The 23,859-nt window shown below is 40.9% G+C and overlaps 1 protein-coding gene across 14 annotated transcripts in view; it reads left to right on the top strand.

The window, feature by feature from the left end:
* Positions 1 to 2,738: 2,738 nt before the first annotated feature.
* ABI2 (abl interactor 2) overlaps positions 2,739 to 23,859 on the top strand; it is a 67,777-nt gene continuing 46,656 nt past the window's right edge. For 7 of the 14 annotated variants that reach the window (XM_068407934.1, XM_068407926.1, XM_068407923.1 and 4 more), the window contains exon 1: positions 2,740 to 2,940. In XM_068407934.1, coding sequence (XP_068264035.1) covers positions 2,824 to 2,940 — 117 coding nt within the window. In that variant the 5' untranslated portion in view covers positions 2,740 to 2,823. Of the gene's footprint in view, positions 2,941 to 23,859 lie in introns of all 14 variants that reach the window. The other 7 variants (XM_068407930.1, XM_068407933.1, XM_068407929.1 and 4 more) reach the window with 2 other exon arrangements.

The following is a 23,859-nucleotide window of genomic DNA, read 5'->3' as shown; positions in this document are numbered from 1 at the left end:
GCAGAGAGAGAAGATGACACAACTAACAGTTTCCCCTCTCTCTCCCTGGTGCTGCTAATCCAAGTTAAAACTCCTACCAGCATCTTTGGAGAACCTTCCTCTTTACATCTTGACAGCTTTCTCATTTTGCCAAGCTAAAGATCATGCAGGTTTACTGGGGAGCTGCCAAATGACAGCTTGACTTCACACCTGAGAAGCAAATGAATGAAGAGAGAAGGAAAGCCTCAGCCTGCCCCCAGCCTGGCACAAACATGAAGAGTTCTGGGAGCGTGGGCGTGAGCAACCGCTGGAGCCGCACCAGCAGCAGATGTAAGGTGAGCGGAGTCCAAGCTGAAGCTGCTGTGGAGGAGGGAGCGTGGGGCCCATTACCAAAGTACAGAGGTGTTAGCTGCAGGCCCTGGGGTGAGGTGGAGGCCTGCCGTGTGGCTGATTCTTGGAGGTGTGGGACAAGGCTTGGAGCTCCACACTGTACAGCAGCCCTTTGTGAGCTGATTTGGTTGGCTTTTCTCCCGGGAGCCCTTGCAGCAAAGGCTCAGATCAGCTCTCTCAAAAGGCACATTAACAATCAGCAGGGGGGCTGACAACAAGGATTTATTCTTTAACTACAGCAAAATCAGTATTTTTGGATGTGTAACTCATGGTTTATGAACTTTAGAGGTAGAGGGCACCAAGAGCAAGGCTGCATGACACTCATTTATTCAGTCCTGGTCATTTAGGGCAGGGAGTGCCAGCATCTGTTGTGGAGATCTGCAGGTGGCCTGACACCATGCTAGCACAGCCCTGCGCTGGAGTGTGGCTGCTGGGTGACAGAGTACAGGTGCTTTTGAACTGTCACCCCTCTTCTCTCTGCACACATTGTGGTAGGTGGGTCTCTAGCAGGGTGTTTTGTGATTCTTAAGCCTTTTTGTGAGATTAAGGCTACTGCAGCTGTAAAATATGGATTACGCTTGGCATTTTAACTGCCTGTAGAAAAATTAAAGCACAAATCAAGCAGTTGAAGTTGTGAATTTTAGCCCACATTTAAAAAATGCTTTTCAAATGAGGGTTTTTAAAGCAGTATAATGAACACTGTGCCTGACTCATCCTTCACATGGGAGAATAGGCAAGCTAAGAGGAAATATCTCCAGGCAGACATCCCTTGGGGCAGGGATTTCTATCTCATTTTTCTTTTAAGGGAAGAAACTTACGACTGGCCCAAAGACTACATGTTTGTTGCCTGACCCCACCAGGTGTTTGCAATCTGTTTGTAATTCTAGAAGCCACCTGGAGGCCAGGCATATCCAGCTGGATGCCTCTGCAGCAGCTTTCAAGGCATGAGAATAACTCTTCCTATGGTACCAGGTTGGTGTACATGGGCTGCAGCACTGGATCTTCTCTAGCTGGTGGCTGCCACAGAAGTGTCTGTAACATGAAGGCAGGGAAAATACCAGGCTGTCGTATCAGAGTATGTAAGGGATGTCAAATAACCCCGGGGTGCACTACAGAGGCAGCAGGAGCTCTGTGGAGCCTCATGGGGACGTGAGGTGAGTAATTGCAGCTGCAGTTCGTTTCAAAGAGACAAATGAGCTCCCCTAGAGAAAGCTGGGATGCTTCTGCTGAGAGGGCTGATCGATTTTTTAAAAAACTTGGGTTTTTTTTGGTGGGAGAAAGACTACTTTTAGGTTCTGGTGAAGGAATTCAGTGGGAAAGCCTTCCACATTCCTCTAAGGGTGGGCACTTTCATCACAATTGTAAAGATAGAGTGACTTGCCAGGGACATAAAGGAAGTCAGTGTTAAAGCCAGGACCTGACCAAACAGACCTCCTAACTCATGGCTTCAGTGTTGTGCTTCAGCCATAAGGGTGTCCTTCCTCTGTTTCTGCTGACCCTTCATTATACACTTTTCTCTGTTAAAGTTGAAAGGTATTTGGCGGCTGAGAATTTACCCTTCCTCTCGCCCCTGTACAATAGCAGCTTTTCAGGCAGAATCCGCACAAAAGAAACATTTTGTTCTTCCTCTGCTGATCAGAAGAGTTGAGCAGCAGCTACATGAAAAGCATGAGGGCCTGACCCTGGCTCACACTGCATTCAAACACAAAGCTTCCAGGGCTATCAGTAGCTGTGGCATTAGGCCTATGCTCTGGAAAGCGCAATGATTGCAAGCTGCCATTGAGTAAATTAATGCAAAATGAGAGGAAAAAAAAAAAGCCAAGACTTCCTAAAATGAAAGCACACATCATTATTTGGTGATGGCCCTTCGGACTAACGCCGCGGCGGCTGGTGCCGGCTCTGGTACCGGGGCACGGCCCCAGGGCAACCGCTGCGTGCGACACTCGCTGCCGCCTCCGCGTCCTCCCCTCCGGGGCGAGACCGCGGGGGCCAGGCCCCCACCTGCAATCGGCCATTAAAAAAAAAACAACGCAGGAACCGCTCGTTCCAGCGGCTTTTCTTAGGAGCTGCTCACGGCGAAGGCGGCAGAGCCCCGGCCCCCGCTGCGGGGGCTCCGGCTCGGAGGCCAGGCCCGGCCGGGCCCTCCCGCCGCACCCCGCTCCGCCCGGATGCCGCCGGGCCGGAAGTGGGCGCGCGGGGGGCGACGAGGGGGCGCGTGAGGGGGACGCGGGCGCATGCGCATGAGGTGTTGCCGCGCCCCGCCCCCGCCGCGGTGGGGGTCTGGCGCGCTCCCTGCCCGCGGCGCGAGGCCGGGCCCGGGCGGCGGGTAGCGCCGTGAGGTGGGGGGGGGGGGTGCGGCGCGAGCGCGCGCGCGGAGGGGGCAGGGGGCGGAGGGGCGCGAGGAGGCGGAGGGACGGACGGACGGACAGACGGACGGGGTGAGAGGATGTGAAGATGGCGGAGCTGCAGATGCTGCTGGAGGAGGAGATCCCGGGGGGGCGCCGGGCCCTGTTCGACAGCTACACGAACCTGGAGCGGGTGGCCGAGTACTGCGAGACCAACTACATCCAGGTGCGGCGGGCGGGGCGGGGCGCGCGCAGCCTAACGGTCGCTGTCCCCGCCTAACGGTCGCCGGACCCGCGGCGGCCCCGGCTCGGCGGGGTCGTGTCGTGCCGTGCCCTCCCCGCCGTTTGCTGTGGGGCTGCCTCCGCTGCCCGGTGGCGGGGTCGGCGGGCGGGTGAGGGGAGCGGGGCCGTGCCGCCCCCGTCCCCTTGGCGATGAGGGGGTGACTGGCGGGCGGCAGCGGCTGCGGCAGCCCGGGGAGGAGGAGAGCTGGTTCACCTCCAGAGTGAGCTACCCCGGCGTGACGAGGCGTCTAAATATTTAATTGATTTCTAAATTAAATTCCTTCCACTTCGTGAGCGTGTTGAATATTTATTTCGGATCGTGTCTCTGTCGCTCCTTTTCGTTCCCTTCCCATCTTCCACTCTCCTTTGCTGACGGCACTGAGGTGATGTGATAAACCGAGGCGATACCTGTACCTACAGTGTTTGTGCTTGTTAATTTAGAGCACAATGACAGATGTTGTAATGGGGGGATGCCTGTCAGTTTATGTTTCCCTTCCCAGTCAGGGCTGCGGTATTGAATAGGATGGGCAGCTACCAAGTGGTAGGTGCAGGATGAAAGCATGAGGTAGTAGAGATGATACAGAATTAGGGAGAAAGAGATCAAGCACAAGTTGCTATCACAGCATGTGATTTTTGCGGTGACCACTCTGAAGCCAGGCTGGCGTTAGGACTTTGGTTTTTTCCTTTCTTTTTCTTTTTACTGGGAAGAGAAGCAAAATATAGTCAGTTTACTTTGATGGTGGTTGTAGGGCCAAATGAGAGAGTTCCCCCTAAAACAAACCAAAAAAGAAAAAAAAAAACCCAAAACATTAGTTGGGAGTCATTCGTAAGAAGGGTCTGAGTGTGTAGGAGAGAAAGGAGGGGGACATGGGTTTGTGGTGTCAATGTTGAGAGAAGTACAAAGGGTCCCAGTTTTATTTTTGCTTTCAGTCCCCTAACTGGAGGGTGCTTGTGTGTTTCCAGAGGGCAAGTCGGGATGAGATTTGTGGCGAGAGTATTCTGTCAGTGAAAATGGGAGAGAATATTTAACTGGTGGCAGAGAATACTTAAAATGTCCCTGTAAAAAAGCTCTGACTGTTTCTTTTGAATTACTGAATGACCAGCTGCCCTTTAGAGAGAAGACTTTGCATATTTTGGGTCATTTACAAAATGTGTCAATTACAGTGACATTATATAGATGTATTTTATTATGTAATAACTTTTCCGATGTTGAATTAGTGTGACTTAACATTCTTTAAGAGAAATATAATGAAATATTTTCTTACAGTCCTAATCTGACATACATGTATTTAAATTTATGCTTTTTTGTAAACTAGGAAACTGATTTTTCTGGAATAGGGGGAGAGGGAGTCTTGGAAGGCAGAACTGGATAGGAAGAAGTGGATGTAGTTTGGGATTTTTTGTTCTTTCTCTGACTTTTTTTTTGTGTTCTTCGTATAAACCAAAGTTCAAAAAATCTGTATTGAACAGTGCCACTTTTATTGTTTTAATAAAAACTACAGAGGAGGACTCCATGCTGTCTTGTACAAATAGGGAATGAAAAAAGATGGTTATTGCCCCAGACAGCATACAGTCCATGAGGACAGTCTAAGATAATAGGAGAGGGATACAGACAGATGGTGAGTGAAGGAAAAGAATGAGGCACTCTTGGTCAGCCTGATGGATTCTGGCCACCACACAGCAATACCCCGACTGTTGGCAATTTATCCAAGCATCGTGACAGCAGAGAGCTTTAAGGGGGAGGTGCAAATGAAAGAATGAAATCGTGTTGTGAGTGTTGACTGTGATGTGCAGTATGGGTCACAGCATGAACATGTTTGGATTTTAACAAGTGGGGAATGGAGGACATCAGCCAGGTGATAGGCTCTGGCCTTTGGAATTGGCTGAGAGGCCATAGAGTGGGATTATTGTAGAGCAGAGGTCCAGCGTGAGGGGATTCTGGATTTAGTGATGTGAGTGTCCTAGTAAGAGGTCTGTCAGCGAACCCACCCACCTTCACAGTGCCAGAGCTACATAAACTCCTGCACAGGATCTGTATACAAAGCTGATTTTTTCTTCTCTGCAAGAGTGGGAATAGGTAAATGGATATAACTGTTGGTTAGTCAGATATTGGTGATTTTGCTTCTAATAATAATTATTATTCCAAAGTTATTATGACCAATTAAGTCCAAATTATATTCAAAAACAGTAGCCTTGGATTTTGTGGCAAAGATGGGCTTGTGATTGCTCGGAAGCGTGTAGAAGAATAATAGTCCAGAAAGTCGTGTAGTGAAGATGGGCTAATTCTACTGTAATCCTTTAGTGTTCCATTGCTGACAGAAGGTTTTGTTGTGAATATTCTTGAGATCTCCTAGAGGAGGCTCAGAACGTGACTGAGATCTGAACTTGACCTGCAGGATCATAGGCAGTGTGGTGATGGAGGCATTGAAGGCATTACATTGGCCTGTATTTGTCAGTAGACAAGCTGCTCCCTTTTCTTTTAGTGCCACTTGCTGCTTTGAGCTTTTATTGTCAAGTACAAAAGCTGTTGCAAAAGTCAGTGGAGGCATAGGTCAGTTTAATAGAGAATTTGAAGTTCAGTGCTAAGGTGAATGTTTTTTTTCTCTTTCCCCTGTTAGCAACATCATAGCAGCTTCGAAATAATCGAACGTGTAATTTCTTACATGTGGAAATTGCTAGTTCATAGTAGTAGAGTTGTGATGATTGCAACTCATTTGACTTCTGCTTATGAAATGAAAAATCCATTTGAAAAAATTCTGGCAGTGTTTATCCAAATTATGATAGATACACGGTGAGCTGAATTACTTTAGCAACAGGGAATGTTACATAAATTGTTACCCTTCCCTTGCGTCTGTGATACAGCAGTATATCAGAGCACATCAGCTTAAAATTTTGTGGAAAATTATAGGAAATAGAGCAAATATATAATAAATGGACCTGCAGCAATGAAAGACGAAAGGCTACTGGTTGGGCAAAAAAAGTTTTTTTCATTCGTTGTTCTTCACCAGTGGCTGTTCTTTTTAAATTTTCCCACTGGGTAAGTCGGTCTCTCAGCCCTCCAGCCAATCAATTACCTCGTGAGGTGATGTATTTTTCAAGAGACACTACTCTGTTAAATAGGAAAATAAATTGATAGAAGAAAACTTAAAGTATAATTTCAACTTGCATACTACAGCAGTTTAATAAATTTTCTGTGATTATGATTCTACTTTAATAATAATAATATAAGCAGTCTTAAGCATAAATGCATAAACTGCTCACTTTAATCTGCTTGTGTTACTACAGAAATCAAATAATTTTTCTTGCCAAAAAGGTCTTATTCTTCTAATAATTTGAAGAAATCAGACAGTTATTTCTATGTCACACTTAAAGAGAATGGGAAGATAGGCATTTTTATTTGGAGGATGTTTTTGTGGTATCTGACACAGTGTCAATCAGGTTAAATTTTATACTGTCTGTTCAATGCTTTACATATGAGTGCTGTGTCCTCTGTTACCAAGTTCAGTCTAAAGTGTGCAACAGAGTAATTCTATAAAATTTGATTATCTGATGTACTTGATATTATAAGAAAACATATTTGCAGTCTGCATTGATCTATCTGGGTCTTTCATAAAAAGCAGGGAATAGTTATACTGGACAGTGTGCCGTGTTTACAAAATTTTCATATTCCTGCATTGTTTTTGTTCTGGAGTATCCTAAAGAAAATTTCTACTTATGATGGTGTAAGTAACAAAACCAAGCAATTATGCAATTTGCATGTCTTATTACTGGTATACTAACATAAATTCCCACACTATCTTGGCCTGTCCAGTTTCTTTGAGCTTGTCCTGTATAAGTCTATTCTGGAATAATCTATTGTTTGTTTCTCGTCATCATTGCTCTTCTAAAAAATCAGCTTTTCATTTTGTGCAGTGCATGGAGCTTTCTAGAGTAACTGAATGCTTGTGTCTGTTAACTCTTTGTTGAAAGAGTCAGAAAAAATTACCAGATGGAGGCATTGCAGCCAGTAAGTATCCATCAGGAACAGATTCAGGATGGGGCGAAGTCCCACCACCAAAGTTAGCATGCAGAATTGAGTGAAAAGCCAAGCCTCTGTGCCCTGCTCGGCTTTCAGAAGGAGCATAGGATTTCTGTGTGCTATGTTGTCCAGATTCTTCTAAAAGGCTCTGTATTTCTTCATTTTTCAAGATTATTATGTTTTACGTGTCAGCTCTAGAGACTGAAAAGAGCGAGCTTCTGATTTTCCTCTCTTCATAGTCCTCAGGGTGCCGTGACTATATTGCATTTTATATACAGAAACAGCCTTCTGGTGTTTGTGAGGGGAAAGATGGGAGGTGGATTTTTATTCCTGTTCTTAATATTCCATCCTTCTGGTTATTAGAAGTAACTGCTTTCAGCTCCTGCAGATAGCTTTATTTAAATAGACATAAAGGTGAAAACTACCTGTTTCTCAGTAATTTTACTACAGTCAATGAGTTTTATAGTTGTTTTCCACATATCTGTTAATTTTACTTAAGACCTTCTAAGCAAAACCAACTAGCTGTAGATCTGGAAGCATCTTCCAGTAGGTTGAACAAGAGAATAAGACATCCATTAGCATACTAGTTTTAAATTGCAGAAATGGTAGTCCTTTACAAATAGTAACTTAGTGATTGCAGCTTTAGTAATGTGAAATTTCTGCAGAGTTGTTTGTAATGAGTGGTACCAGTATATAACTTGTGTAAGTGTGTAGGGAATTGCAGGTTTAATTGTTTATAAACAAGTTCAAGAAAGATCTCTCTTCTCTTTACTGAAGATGAGATGTGTATCACCTTAACAAAGGCAACTGAGTTAGATTTGTAAAATTTATTTAACCATCAGAAATGTGAGTATCAGAGGAAAGTTGTTTTCAACCTTTCTCTTCCTTAAACTTGCTTATTTTATAATCCGGCTTTGGTGAAGAGGTGATTAAGCTTAGCATTGATGGAACACTTGTTCTGCAGGCATGAAAGTGGATGTTGATTAGCTCCAGTGAATGTTAGTCCAGAACTTCAGGAAGATGGTGACAAGTTGAAACTCTTTAAAAATACGAGGAAACTAGTAAGACAACGATAATGGAGATATGGACAGTATGCTATAGTATCTTACTCCTGAGTGCAATGAATGAATACCAGGCTATAGTAGGACTTCATAAAAAACGTGTGATGTTTAAATTGAAGTAGTATGTTGTGGTGGGTTAACCTTGACTGTCTGCCATGTGCCCACCAAGTGACTCTCCCACTCTCCATCCTCAGCAGAACAACAGGAGAAAGTAAGAAAAAAAAGCTCATGGGTTGAGATAAGGACAGGGAGATAGCTCACTGGTTACCATCATGGGCAAAACAAACTTGACTTGGTGAATATTAATTTAATTTATTGCCAATTATGAATAGAGTAGGATAGTGAGAAACAAAATGGAACCTAAAACCACCTTACCACCACCCCTCCCTTCTTCCCAGGCTCAACTTCACTCCTTCATTCACAACTCTTCTTGCTCCTCCTCCCAAGCAGCACAGGGTGATGGGGAATGGGCATTGTGGTCAGTTTGTAACACTTTATCTCTGCCGCTCATTCCTCCTCGCACTCTCCCCCTGCTCCAGTGTGGGGTCCCTCCAACGGGATACAGTCCTTCACAAACTGCTCCAACGTGGGTCCTTCTTGCAGGCTCCAATTCTTCAAGAACTGCTCCAGTGTGGGTCCTTCCCGAAGGGGTATGGTCCTGCAGGAACAGAATGCTCCAGAGTGGGTCTTCCACGGGCTATAGTTCCTGCCGGAAAACCTGCTCTGCATGGACTCCTCTCCATAGGCTGCAGCTCCTGCCAGGAGCCTGCTCTGGCATGGGCTCCTTTACACAGGCTGCATCTCCTGCCAGAAGCCTGCACCAGTGTGGGCTCTCCACAGGCTGCAGCTTCTTTCAGAGCATATCCAACTGCTGCAGCATGGGGTCCTCCATGGGCTGCAGGGAATATCTGCTCCACCGCGGTCTTCCATCAGCTGCAGGGGAACAACCTGCGTCACCACGGTCTTCTTCATGGGCTGCAGGAGAATCTCTGCTCCAGTGCCTGGAAACACCACCTCCTCCTTCTCTGACCTTGGTGTCTGCAGGGTTATTTCTTTCACATTTTTCTCCCTCCTTTCTCTCACAGCTACTTCACAGTGTTCGTTACCCTTTCTTAAATCTGTTATCACAGAGGTGCCAGCAGCATCACTGACTGGCCTAGCTTTGGCCAGCGGTGGGTCTGTTTTGGAGCTGGCTAGACCTGGCTCTGTCTGACGTGGGGACAGCTCCTGAGCTCTTCTCACAGGGGCCACCCCTGCAGCCACCCCACTACCAAAGCCTTGCCATGTAAACCCAATACATATGCCCGAGGGGTATTTCTTCAGTACGCTCCTTTTGCGTTAACGTTTACTTGCATTTGTCATTATCACTAAATCCCAGCAACTAAGGGGAAACTAAGCTTGGCGATTAATAAGACTATATGCGGCTGCTGTTCTTTTGATTTTAAGAAGTGATGCTTTCTGCAAATTTGAAGTAGCTGGCTAACTAACTGAAAGTCTTACTACTTTCTTCAGTGTCTCGCCTCTGGTGCTCTCTTCATGTTCAGCCTGCAAGTGGTTTCACAATCCTCTTTTCTCCATGTTCCCTTAAGGTGGAAGGAGGAAGTAAGTGGATGGTGGACTCTGGTGCTACTATAAAGGAACCAGTAATAATACTAATGATCTTTTTGGGTTCTTTACTTTTTCTATTCCTCCTTCCCTCTTCCTTACTCTTATCTCCAAGTGCCTAAGCTTTAAGAACCTGGTAGTTTAAAGGAAGGTTGGCAGATACTGTTGCTTGAAGGAGAGAGTTAGATAGCCTCCCTTGCATTATCAGGATATATAAAAAGAAAAATCTTCTGAAGTGACACCAAATGTTTTCAATATTTATGACAAAATTAGAAAAAAGTACTTAAAGTATATTGTTTATGTGTCTTTGTTTCTAATTTTCTGAAAGAAAATTCCATTGTAGTAGTTCAGTCACAATATATGTCCATCGGAGTTGTAACTATATTAACTGGTTGCAGAAATTGTTATTGCACATCTCTTTATACCCAGGGTTTACAGGGAGCTTGTTGTTAGGTTTATAAGTTCAGTAAGGATAATCTAGGTGTAGGGCCATCTTGTCTGTTTCCTTTTAAGTGAGTCAACGTAGCTGGCAAAGTTGGTGAAGTATCTATCACTCAACCAATCTGCTTTTCCTTTGCATTAGCTGTGCTGTGTTTTGCCAGAAAAGCTAATGTAATGCATTTAATAGTGTCACAAGTTCAACCTGGAGTTCAGGAAGAGCAGGATTGATTCTCTGTTGAGTGGATGTGGAAATCGCTTGAGCCATTTTATTTGTGGTAATGGAAGTTGCTGGTGGTAATACTGTATGTGTAGGTGCAAAAATAAAATTTGTAAATATGCAAGTTGCTAATATAAAGTAAGTGTTGTCACCCTAAATGTTAGTTACAAGTGGCATTCTAGTTGTTCCCTTCTATAGTTAATGTTCAGATTGTGGTTATTGAATAATATTGATCGAGAATTGTAATACAGAGTAGCAAGCTTCTGCATCCTACAGTTAATAAGCTCTCTAAAATTTATTGTCTGTTGCTCGTGTTTTACTTGCGTTTGCAGTCATTGATCTTTGTGGCTTAGTGCTGTAGGTTTTAAGGCAGGAAGTGGTACACCACCGTGGTGCACCATATGAGACAAGAGCTTCTCCAGTCAGTGCTTTAAGCAAGTGAAATCTTACTCTGTTATGTTCAGCAGAATATTTTATTGAATAAAACATTGATCCAAGTACAATGTTTTGCAGCAAATTTTCAGTAGATTCTATGTCTAGATTCTGCAGGCCCATGTTTCTTGGATTTTGTTTTCAAATGCTATGTTTTCACACTTTATTGTGCACCTGAAATAAACCTCTTGCTTAGTAATCAAAGTTGTATAAATTTTGTTGGATACCTGTTCCTGGAACTTCAGTCATTGGGCTACTCATACTTTATGAAGCAAACCTGCATGTCAGTAGATGAAGCAGGTGACCACAGCACACTGAATTTAGGTGCATTTCCCCTTTTCAGGGTTCTCGCAGGTTAGGCTGGCAATTTTTTCTTGAAGTGAATGAACTAGTATGTTCTTGCAAATGAGTTGTGCCTGTTTCAGTGAGAAGTCTTAATTTTCTGGTTCCCAGGTGTAACAAACAAGTTGCTGTGTCAAATTTATAGTGATGTGCTCTGAACTATGGACTCTATATATGCTATTCACTTTTCCTGTAGCTTATTTCCCAGTAGATATCATTGTAATATCTATTCTTAATGGTCTTTCAGTTTGAAATATAAGTGCTTGTTTTATTATTATTGGCTTAGTGTTACCCTAGTGAAGTTGTTTTATGCTCAGTGAATTGCAGGGCGAGGAACAAATATTATTTGGTTTGGGGTTTTGGTAGCCAGTATGTGTTGGTTATACACACGGCCAAAGCTAGTTTTGTGCTGAACTCGTAAATCTAGTATGTTTTCTTAAAGCTAAAAACTCTTCTAGGTAAATGTCAATGTTTTTATTAGGGTATTTTGTAACTTTGTTGTGAACTTACTGCTTTCATATGTATGAACTCCAAATTCTTGGGAATAACTTAGGGGTCTTTTGTCTATTTTGGAGCTGGCTGTTGTTTTGTCAAAGTTGATTTATACTATAGATCATATCAGGTTTTTAAAACTATACTCTTAGAAGATCAGATCATGGCTATTAAATTGCTATTTCAGCTGATATTATTAACAGATTTTAGGGAAGCCTGAGATGCTTTTGTTTGAAGATGCTTATTTCAACCTGCATGCCATCATTATCAAAATGGTTTTAATTCTTTTCAATTTTCAAACTGATTTTTAAATGAACAAATAGATAAGCTTCAGAAGAACTGTTTCCTATATTGTGAACTACTGCTCTTTTATGTTTGTGTAACTATCTATCATACATTCTGTTGGAAATAAATGATAAAATAAGCTGATGATCCTGATTTTTGATGTTTTATTGGAAAAGTATTGGGAGGTTGATAAACATCACTAGAAAGCAGATATTAATTTCTGTTATTCTTTTTGGTGAATCTTTTTGGTAAAGGATTAGGATAAACCTTGCAAGAATTTCTGTGAGGTTTTTTTTTTTAGTGTTAATATAAATAAGTTCACGGTGTTCAAGGAAGGAGAAGAAAGTGGTTTAAATTTGGATTGTAGAGTTGAAGGAAATCTTTCATCATAGCTATGTAAAATAAAAAATAGTAATTTTTACTTTTGAGTGGCTTATGAGAGGAAGGTTTGAAAAACATTTTCACTTGCTTGTCAGTGTTAAATATAAAGTTTCACTGATGGGATTGAGGGTTTCAGAAGACTGCCCCAGTCTGTCCAGCAATGGAGGGCAGGTAGCAATTTTCTCTTTGTCCCGTGCGTTCACAGTGGAGTGAGTGGCTCTGGCAGTGGCTCTAAATTTTGTGCTGGGTGCAGGAATCCATAGAGGCATTCAGCTTAAGATTTATGAAGGCCTGCCCTAACAGACTTGTCCAGCGTTGAGGTGTTGAGATTGAATGGACTGCCTGCTGGACCATCCTGAAAAACACTGGTTTTATAGATTTGAAAACCTGCATTTGAATTGCGAGGTGCGTAAACTTCCTGTTACCTACCAGAAACCTTTGGGATGTAAGGTGGCTAGAAGTTAAAGCAGTGCCTGTCGAACGCTGCAAATAGGAGGCTTTGCTGCTGTCTAGGGGCAAGATTGCTGAGCTGATCTAACATCTTTCTGCTTCTAGTTCTACCTGTGTCCTTGTCCTGAGTCTGGTCCTTACCTGATCGTTTATGAGCCGGTTCAGGTAGCTAAAACCAACAGAAAACCAACAAGGACAAGAAAAGCATCGTGTCTTTGCTCAGTGATGGTGGGAGTGTGAAGCGAGGGAGGAGAGGGGAATGAAGTACGGAAGGAGTGGGGCCATCCCTGCTGAGGGCAGTGAGCTGTTAGGTTGACCATTGTAAGGTCAGAGAGAAGCTCTGCTAGATATCAGGCATCAGACTTGGTTACTTCAGGCTTTTGTGCGGCAGCAGTGCCGCTCTTTGGGCCTGAAGGATAGTAGCGAAAATGTCAGGTGGTGTTTCTGCCCCCCGCAGTGAAAACTGAGCGGCAGGGGCTGGCGCTTGTTAAACCTGAGAGGGTCATCCCAGGTAACCTTCGGTAGTATGTGACTTTTGAAAGCAGAATTAATGCTTGTCTTTCTGTGTAGTCTGTCTCATAGAACAATCAAAGTCTGTTCTTAGCAGACAGGGGTATATAAACATAGCTGAAACAGTATTTTTGGGTCTGATCTCAAAGAGAAAATTTTAGTCTGTTTAACAAAATATACAAAGCCATTTATTACTGAGTGATGTAGTATGAATTCAAAGCACACTAATTTGTCTTGATTTGCATTAGTAATAATAATGATTAAATAGTATGTGTTTACTGAATATACAGTGCAAATTCTCAAAATTATTTCAAAGAGTGTCCTTTTAAACTAAGTTTGAGAGGTGTTGGATATTGCAAAGTTTGTAATTCACTCTGTTTTTTTAACTAGGTTTTTAACTTAGTTTGTAAGTTGGCATGAGAAGTGGAGCTTGTCTATAGCTTTATAAGTGAGGCAAAATGTTTGCTGGAGAGTGCAACAGTTTATTGTCTACCTACTTTTTTATTGGGTAAAAAACATAGATCTGCTGCAACTTGTAAATGTAAATATGGTAAATAACCCAAATTAAATGCCTGTCTTGAATCAGTTAACATACATTTATCTGTCTGGGACACACAGACACACACACACAGACAGACACACACACAGACACACATACACACTTTATAAATATGTCTAAAAGGACAAATAGTAGTACCAAAAGCCAGCCTCTTATCCCCCTAACTGCTAACAGCAAAATAGGAGGCTGAGGTGGATGACAGACGTCAGAGAGATGCCCATATGAGCAGAACCTCGAAAAAGGGGCTCTTACTTTTGACAAATAATAAATTATAAGAATATGGAAATAATGTTGTGAAGAATATGAACTATGTAGACTGGTTTTCCACTTTTCTTGGGTCAAGTACACGGATACTAAATTTAGTTTAATAGGTAATGCTACTTAATATAATCTGTGGAATTACTGCTGTGAGTTAAGGCTTAGGATTTAATGGTATTCTAAAAAAGGCTAAACGTTTAAAATAAATAATGAGAATATAAGCAGTTTTATCTCTTTCTTTCGTATGTTTTTGCCTTGCATTTGTTCTGCATTTGTCCATGATGGAGTTTTATGCACATTGTATGAAGTATTTTATATTGTCCACTGTGAGCCATTTCACAGGATTATTGGGGATATTGCTTCTATTTAATATCATATTTTCTGTATCCTGAATATCCTTTGAAATGCTTACTGCACAAATGGGTGTTGGTTTGGCCTTCCAAGGAGAGGGAATTGATGTGTCAAGTGCTGGAGTACCTATGTGAGTGCTGAAATGGTGCTAGTGAAATTAATTGGGTTTTCCCATCATGGGTAATAACTAGAGAACCGCGAGTGAATGGAGTTGTAGAGAAGCATAAAACTGTGATATTACATTTATTTGTTAGTTATGATAAATCAATGTGCAGTGTTTTCTGATATGCTTCTCAGTTTTCTCACTTTTACCAGCTGTTGGTGACCTCAGAAATTATCGTCAAAGATTTAGGCCTGTTGTCTTCATGTCCTTTCAGAAATTATGCCCATGGAGTGACTCTCTCTCAGAAGGGGCAGAATGATTGAGTATGTAGCAGCTCTGAGGAGCAAACTCTGAATGACAGAGTAGTGTGTAGTCAACCTGAAACAGTGAGGATGTTGTTTTTGCAGCCTTTTTTGTCAAGTTCTCATTGCATTGTCATACGAGCAGTCCTTTCCGGAAAGAAAGAAGAAATTCTTTCTGACAATAGGGGCATCTGTATAAATCAGTCATCTCTGTTATAGTTGTCTGATGGTTAATTTAAACCATCTCCAAATTGAGGACACTTCTACAACCACTTGATGGGATGAGTTAATAGAACTATTGTAAATGATTATCATGTTGTGATCTGCTTAAAACTTAAATTTTAGATTTTTTTAAAATATGTACACAGTCCTTACATTTTTTTGTCAATAATTTGATACATAACACAAATACAATAGGGCAAATCCAGTTTTGATGACTGGAGCAAGAAGGAAGGATAAAAGTCTAATTTTTTTTTTCTCATTTGTATACATAAGTCTATAATAATATATGCCAAACGCAAAAATCCTTGAAAATAAAAATTTTCACTGTAATGAGCCTGTTGTAAACATCTGTATCATAAGACCCCTCATTTAAGTAAGGTTTATAAATTGTATGTACTGTGCAAGACAGGCTCTTATGAATTGTCTCACTTGATCAACAGGTGGATAATTAACACTGAGGTATACATTATTTAACCATTTATACATTTATAAAATCAGACATTTTTCCTGAAATGGACAAGTGGGGAATACAGTGCCAGTGTTCATCTTGTCCTCTGGAAAGGCTGTGCTTAAAAGTACTATAAAGAGAAGGGGATTTTGCCTTTGCTTATTTTCTTATGATGAACAAAGTTTAGTACATTCCTCGTATTTCAGCTTCCATGAAACTTCCTTACCTTTTTTTCAGTTATATCTCTTATTAAGGATCCAGAGAAGAATGAAAAATTCGTTTGCCCCTGCTGAAGGTTCAAAGTGTTGTAGTCTATTTAGCTTCTTTTATAAGCAGCATGCTCTACTTTTTAATATTCAGTATATAATCTCAATCAGATTTTCTGTGTGACACCTTAAAAATTAAAAACATACTTAAGGAAATTCTTTCTCTTTAGTTTTAAATGAATTATATAAAAAAAACCCAAGCTCAAAACCAAACCATAAAACCAAGCAGCATTTTCTTCCATTTTCTGTGCCACTGGCAACGGTAGGAGTTTCTGTGGACCTGTCCTTTTCCTTAAGTAGTGTGATGTGTTTTATCATTTGAGGAAGAAGGGTGTTCTGGAAATAAAGCACCAGTTGTACATCTGAAGTTCGGTTTGGGGGTCTACTGCAGAGTTACTATATGGATATGACTTCAATTCTCCTTCTGATAAAGGGGACCAAAAATGCCTTTTTTTAATTTTTTTTGAGGGAGAGAAATTATAGTCTTCCTGTGGTATTTTTTGAACTGATTTGACCTTAGTTTTCAGGCCTCTTGGCATTACCCCATGGTAAATGCTATATTCAACGAAACTCCCAGGGCAGCTCTGAAAGACCAAAATTCTGAACATATAATTTGTTGTTTAGGTTCTGTTGGAGATGGAGACGTAAAGCTGTGGAGATTGAAATGTGAGGATTATTCAGGGTTTTTTTTTGTTTTGTATGTATTGTGTTAGTTTGTTCAAACTGCATTCTTTTTTTTTTTTTTTTTTTTTTTTTTGCTAGACAAATAGATGCCATTCTTTTCATTACATGCCTCTGCACAAACCAAATCACAACTTGAGCAGTCAGCTTCTTCTGCTTAATTCTTTTGGTTTTAAGTAACACAGCTCTTAGGTGATACTACTCATACCCAGATCTTATACTTTACAAATGAGGGTAAGTACTGCTTTTGTTTACAAACAGAGTGGAAGGAGCATTTTTCCAAGGACATTTTGGTCTGGATTTCAGATGCACTTAAGGCTATGTTTGAACACAGTCCTTCAAGAATTGCTTGCATATGTTTCTTCTGCTGAATGTAGGGGGGAAAGAGGGTGGTATTTCCTGTGTTTCAGGGACAAGCTGTTGAGTAAGATGACTGGAAGATGGTGAGTGTAACAAAAAAGCCAACTGCCTGTGTTTAGGAAGGCGGAGGATTAGAGGTTATGGAGTTGGCGGGGCATTCTGCAAAATGAAGGAGAGAATTGCTTGTCTAAAAAGCAGCTTGAGAATTCTTGCTTTCCCTGGGCCTCTCTGTCTTAAAGCCTCTCTATCATTCATATTGTGAAACTCTCCAGGACAGTTTTACTTATTGCCATAGCTAGACAGGTAGAGAGGTGATATTGTTTAAACATGTCTTGTAAAATAAAAAGGTCATTTGTGCAGCACTTTAATTCATTAGGGTACAGAGAAAAGCCCTTTTTTTCTGATGGTAGTAGAACTTGCTGAATATACGGTTGTGACAATCTGTTAGGACAACTTGAAAACAAATGAATTCATATTAAAAAAAACGAAAGAATGCAAGGCGGGAGAACCTTTTGTGACACAGAAAAGGCATTCAACATTTGAAATGTTCTTATTTTGTTGTTATATCTCTCTAATGTTTCTATTCTTGTGACAATGAAGAGCTCAGAATTGTCAGAACAAGAACATTGTTGAAATTGGCTGAATAAGTGAAGCTTGAGACTCTCATTCTGTGTCATAATTATGGTGAGTGTAAACACAAAGGTGGGGATTCTTTATGTCCTGTAATGCAGCACAGAACTGCTCAGAGAGTCTTTTGTTCTTTCACAAGTGTGCAGTGTCACTTTCTATTTTTATCCTGTAATCTTTCATGTCTGTAACTTCAATGTAACACCATTATGCTGTCGAAGCATAATGATGCGAGTAGTTCACTACATTACAATATAGTGCTTACAGGTATGCTTGTGAGTTGGAGGCATACTGTTGGCGCAGTTTGGGTAGGCTGGCTTCAAGACTGCATGTAATGCTCACATCCTTAGCGATGTATTTTATGTCTGAGAGCTCTTGCCATTGTGAGGGTTACCAGACTGCGTAAAACCATCTAGTATTGCTGCTGTAGTTGGTTGTGATGAATTTTGGCCTATATAGGGAACAGCATAATAATTCTTAACTGTGGGATTATTGAAACACTTTTATTGAACTCTTTTATTGAAATATTCGTGACATAATTTAGATTGTATAGTAGGAAGGAATTGTTTTCCCTATTTGAGACAACTGTGTATGACTTTTCTTTGAATCTTGTGTGTAAAAATTTACTTTTAAGACTATTGCATCTGAAAGAGTTCATTAGTAGTAATTTTGTTAGGTGAGGATAATAATGGATTGATTTACTTCGTGAAAGTTCTGAGTTTGTTTTATTGGGCTATTCTGGATGTGGCTGTTATAAGAGAAAAATAGCAGTACATTTTCAGCTTCTGCCAGGATGTCTGTGACAGATGGTGTCTTGTCTGTCCAGTATGAATTCTTCCTGCTTTATAAATATTGATTGGAGAAAAAAATGGTGGTCCATAGCTTTAAAAAAGGTGTCCTGGTTGATACAGGAGTGACTAAGGGATATTTATACAGATCTTGGGCAGAACAGCACCAGTAGGTGCACAAATCAGTATCTGAACAAATCTAAAAGGGCCTGGAGGAAATCTGGCTCACATTAGACAAACAGTGGAAAGAAAAAATGTGTGCGTGTTTTGGGGAAATAATGTTAAAATACTCCCTGCAAGTGCTTTTGTGGTAAAAAATATTCTTTAGTGGAAGCTGAGGTCTAGAACATCAGTAATACATGCGCAAAGATGGGCAGCTGCTAATTTTTTGGGCACTGCAGAATGCTCTATGCTACTTTCAGAGGCCTTGTCTGATTCATTCATCTGTCCTTTTCCGAAGCACCCTTTCAGTTTTTGTGATAACCAACTTTTCTGGGACAGACTTGGTAGAACTTCTTGTGCCATTGTATGTAGTGCTCATCTTTCATTTTATAATTGCTGTCAAGCTTACAGAGCTCTATCTTGTCCTGGTTCCCAAATAACTGGATTGTCTGATTCTTTGCAAGGTAGGCTGATAGAACTATGTCCTTGGCTGCTGCATCTACGAGGTCCTGCGCAGAGATTTGCTTCTGGATGTTGACTGGGATATTGCTGAAATTGTGTTTTTCAAATAGTCTTAGCATGTAATTTTGTGCGGCGTTCACAGGAGTTATAGTTAAGTGCTGTCTTCAACTGACATTCAAATGTTAGATCAAATGAACTTAAACTTTTTAGAAATAGAAAGTCTTGTTTGGTATTGCTGTTATTCTCATGGGGTTAGTCATGTTTGTTTAAGTTTATTAACCTCCCATGCTCTTGATTCAAAGAAGGTATTGGGTACATAATCTACTTTTTTGGGTTAATGAGTAAAAACAACTATGTAGAATTCATAGAACTTCTGCTGAGGTGCCAGTTCCATTGTTTTGGCTATCGGGTAATGCCAGTGCTTTGCTTTAAGATAGCAGGATAAAACATTCACTGTATGAAATCCTTGATGCTGTTCTGAAGGGATTTTCAGAAACATACAGTCTCTGCAGGCTCATCCTGACTTGATGTTCTGAACCATGGTCCTTTGTAGCTACGCAAGAAGACCCTTACCGCTGGCAGATTATGTATTTCACATTCTGGCTGCGGATGGAAAACTCTCCATATCGCTAGAGAGAAATTCTGAAATGGCTCTGTGACCTGCAGTAGGTCATAGTGTTTTCCAGTCTGGAAAATGTAAGAATTATTTTATGTGGAGAAAAACTTTGCTCAAGTTGGATTTGTTTATCAAACATATTGTTTTTTATACCTCACTGTGATACTTGTTAATTCTTAAAAGAAGTAACTGGCTAATTTGCAGAATGAAACAGTATTTAAATTGTGTGGAGCTGACTGCATTACAGTTGTGGTATAGTTAATATGGGAGATTAAATGCACATCCTTTTATGCATGTAAAATGTCCTTACATTGCTTTGAAAAACTGAGTTACTGCTGGCATGGAACATTCTCTTTCTGGGCAAGAAGGACTGCAATTAGTGTGAAAGTAGGTCATGCTTAGGAAAATGTGTGTGTAAAATACAGATCTCACTGGAAATAATTACAGAAAACTTGGTGCTGTAGTGTTAAGTTATATGCTGCAGGTTGAATATAGTGACTTTACTGTTCTTGAGCTACATAGCAATTCACAGAAGGTTTACTTCTAATTTTGAAGTAAATGGACCAAAACTGCTGGTTAAACTGGAAAAAAGAGAATAACTACTAATTAGAGCGCCTGCAGAAAAGTTTTATTTTCTGAGATTCTTAAATTGTAGCAGCATAGCAAAGTTTGAGTCTAGTTAAAATGAAAAGCCTCTTGCAACCTTCTGTTTTTTCGTATGTTGAAAACTGTATTGCAAACATGAACAAAATTGATAAACTTCTGAAAAACCCTTATTTCTAGAAGTCTACCCTTGGGAATTAGGCTGGGACTCCTCTCTTGAGGATATGACTTTTATAACATCTTCACTAGTTAAGGAGTGCAGAACAGAGATCTGGAGTTTGGCTAACAGTCTCTGCATGTGAGGCTAGAATCCCATTCTCACTCTGCCAATATTGTGTTTTGTCCAGCGCTATGGTAACGGGAGCAAAAGGCTGTAAAAACATTCTTTGCCAGAAAAGTGAGCAGATACAGCTCTCGGGGCACGCAGGGAACAAACCTATTGAATAAGGCGGTGCCGGCTTTGCTCAGCAGTGTGAACTTTTACTAACTTTCTTTCGCTTCTTTTTGTTGATCATGATAGTTTGTTTGGTTAGACTTCACCCTTGATGCAGTTATGGCTCGGTATCATTGAGTGTTACCATCACATTCAGCAGGTGGGTAGTACAACAGAGGTCAGCTTTCAGCAGGTGGAACATGGATGTCAAGAACAAGTTGACCTGTCGTCTGCTTACTTCTGCTCTCTTTCTGGCAAGCCCTTGCAATGCAGGCAAGGAAAAAGGCCTCTGAGTTGTGTGGACTGTTGAGATTTTTCAGAGTCAGATAAGAGTATGTTTGTGTCTGGGCCTGTAATGGGGTGCAAATGTGCATTTTGGGTGATAGGCCTCTGGCATGTGTGATGATGTAGCATTGGAGGAGCTGGAGACCTTGGCCTTTAGGTGGTTGTACAAGAGGCAAGGAAGGCTGTCGTTTTTGTTTCTTTGTTTGTTTAAAAGCAAAAAAAAAAAGAACATGGGAGAGATTGGGGAACCTTTCATGGAGAAGTGTAGGGAAGCCTCTTCTGATTTTTTAGTGCTGTGCTTTAGAGCTGATCAACTACCACTGCAGCTCTCCCAGGCTCTGCTAATTTGAGCATAAATCTCTAGGTTTTGGAGTTCTAGTACGCTGCCAATGGTTCTGTTGCCTCCTAGAGGAGTATTGTATGTTGCAACTGTTGTGTGAAGGTTTCCTATTTTGAGCTCTACTTTTTTATATGCAATAAAAGAATTTTTTTTTGTTCTCTCAGATTGTAGGCATATATCTGAAGACAGTTTGTTCCTTTCAGTATGTTCGAATTGGCAGCAGCTTTAAAAAGTGCCAAGTAAGAATAATTTCAAATTTAGAGTTAACTGATCACTGTGGAGGGATTTGTGTAATCCAAGTGTGGTTATTTTCTAGAAATGGAAGAATGATTATGTAAATTCCTGCCCCCAGTTAGTTTAAGCCCTCTCCTCTATCTGCTATCTTTGAAATGGCATAGTGCTGTTACCTGGTAGCTATGCCACTTCATTTCTCTTAAACCTTTTTTTTTAGCCATAGTTATCAAAGGTAGCTAATTTAAAATATAATAACTTCTAGAGTGATAAAATTTTGGGGTGCGCTCATGTGAAGAAGTAGGGACATTGAATGGCAATTAAAATACTTGTGTTAGTTGGCTTGACAATGTGGGAAGAGTTCTGAGGGTAACAGGATTGTATTTGTTGTGGGCAGACAGCAAAGGCTTTCCAGCACCTTGTGTTCCTTGGGCTGTCTTACTCCTTTTTACAGCGCCCAGTGAAACGGGGCTCTGCGCCATGGCTCCATGGCAGCTGGATGTAGCTGTGCTAGCTGATGCAGGTGTCATCTCCACGTTTGCCTGCCTCTCTTTTGGGAGCTATTGGCTGAATAGGGTGTATGTCTTCCCCTTATATGCTGCAGTTACAGTCTGGCAATTACAAGCTGTCCTGCCATCTGAGTAATTACATTAGTACATTAGGCTATAAACTGTGATGGTGGATGACATGGCTGCGCATCCTACTTAGCTTTTCTTGCTGAGATTGTAATGTCTGGCAGTGGACACTTGGAAGCAGAACCTGCTTCTACTGCCACAGATAACTCTGCCCGTGATTCTGAACTGAAGCTGTTAGTTGGCCTCAGTCATTGCTATGTAATGAATTGAACTGAGAATTTATAGTCGAGTGAAGAAACTGGCAAAGTTGGGAAATAACTCAGTTGTTACATAAACCCTTGTGACTGGATAATGTTTTGGGAAGCTGAAATAGACATCCTTTCTTAGAAATGGAGAATTTGGTCAGATTTCTTGAGAGAGAGAGAGAAAATCTGTTCATCTGATATTGCTAAGGAGAAAAACAATTGGTGCAAATAACATTTTTGTACAGCAGAATGTAATTACTATACAATTGTAGTTTGTTCTAACTTCCGAAAGCGACTTTGCATCTGAAAAGTAACTTTTGCAAATGCTACAATGACTTGTTTTACTTTTATCAGGTAGCTGTAAAATCAAATCTGAGTTAAATAGAATTAATGATTTTTACTTGTACACTCAGTGAAAACTCCACACACTAAAGTGTCCTTGGTGAATGAAGAATTGTAGAACAGCAGGTACATGAGGTAGTAGAGTTAAGCCTGTGGATCTTTGCTGTTTCTGAGGTTCTTCGTTCATCACATTTGTATTGGGGTAGTCTCTTATGGCCACAAATATGTTGATTTTGCACTGGTATTAAAGCACAAATTGGTCTTATATTTGGAACTGTAATAATAATTATATTGTTGTATGAACTAAAAAATGATCCACTTCTCTCAGCTGTGTTATTACAGAAGAGCTGACAGAGTAAGGTGAAGCCTGCGTTGATAAACAGAATGAGCAGTGAGTCTTAAACGCACGTGGGGAATAGGTTTCTCTCACTGCTGCTTGCTTCTGAAGCAAGAACTACATCTGATGCTGTAAAGCAGTTATGAGTAACTATTACTATAACTACATGTTAACTACGTTTTAGATGTAAACACATTTGGATGCTATCATGCTGTTCAGTTTCTTGTGATCTGTCATTTTAAACTATATTATTTATGTGTTGCACAGTCTTTATTATAACCTTGCCTAGTAGGTTTACATGAATGCAGCATGCCCTGGCCCTGCTTTTTTTGCATAAACAGGACTTTGGCTCTACTTGCAAAGAGTAGGAACTTGCTGGTTTTGGTGAGAGCAGGACACTTGCATGGGAAAACTGGTCGGCTTTGCTTGTGAATGGATGGAAATAAATACTACGTTTGCTCCTGGTGACGGTTAAGGGAAACAGATGACAGATTTGTTGTAATGATGCTGGCAGCATGAAAACAGTGGTGCAAGTGATTAGACGTCAGGGAAGCTGTGCTTGTCCACAGCTATCATTTGTTATCTTTTCCTTTTGGGTGCAGTAGACTAATATTCTTGTCATAGCTTTCAAACCAGTGAGTTAGTTTTGCCCTCACTGGCAGCCTTGAATGCAGTATGTATTTTAAAAAGTTGCTTTTCACTTTAGGCGGTTAGGCTTCATGTATATTTCTTTGAAAGGCAGCTTTCCTAGCTGTTAATCAAACCTACATTTTGAGGCTCAGCACAGAAATGAAAATATCAAATGAATCAGCTGCAATGAAAACAAAAGGCTTCAATTTAATGCGAGTGACCTGATATTAACTGCAGTGGATTATTGATGCTGAGTTTCAGCTGTCTTAAAAATTAGGAAGTCACACTTATGATCAAGAAATTCTAGTGACATTTAGTGCATCATTCCAGTTTTTTATTAATCTGAAAAACAGAACAACCTGATGTCAAAGACTTTAAAAAATATGAATACTAAGAGTATATT

The sequence above is a fragment of the Nyctibius grandis genome, chromosome 9 (genome assembly GCF_013368605.1).
Source record: "Nyctibius grandis isolate bNycGra1 chromosome 9, bNycGra1.pri, whole genome shotgun sequence".
Lineage (NCBI taxonomy): Eukaryota > Metazoa > Chordata > Aves > Nyctibiiformes > Nyctibiidae > Nyctibius > Nyctibius grandis.
Note: the sequence above shows the minus strand (reverse complement) of the source record. Positions and strands in the feature narration are given on the sequence as shown.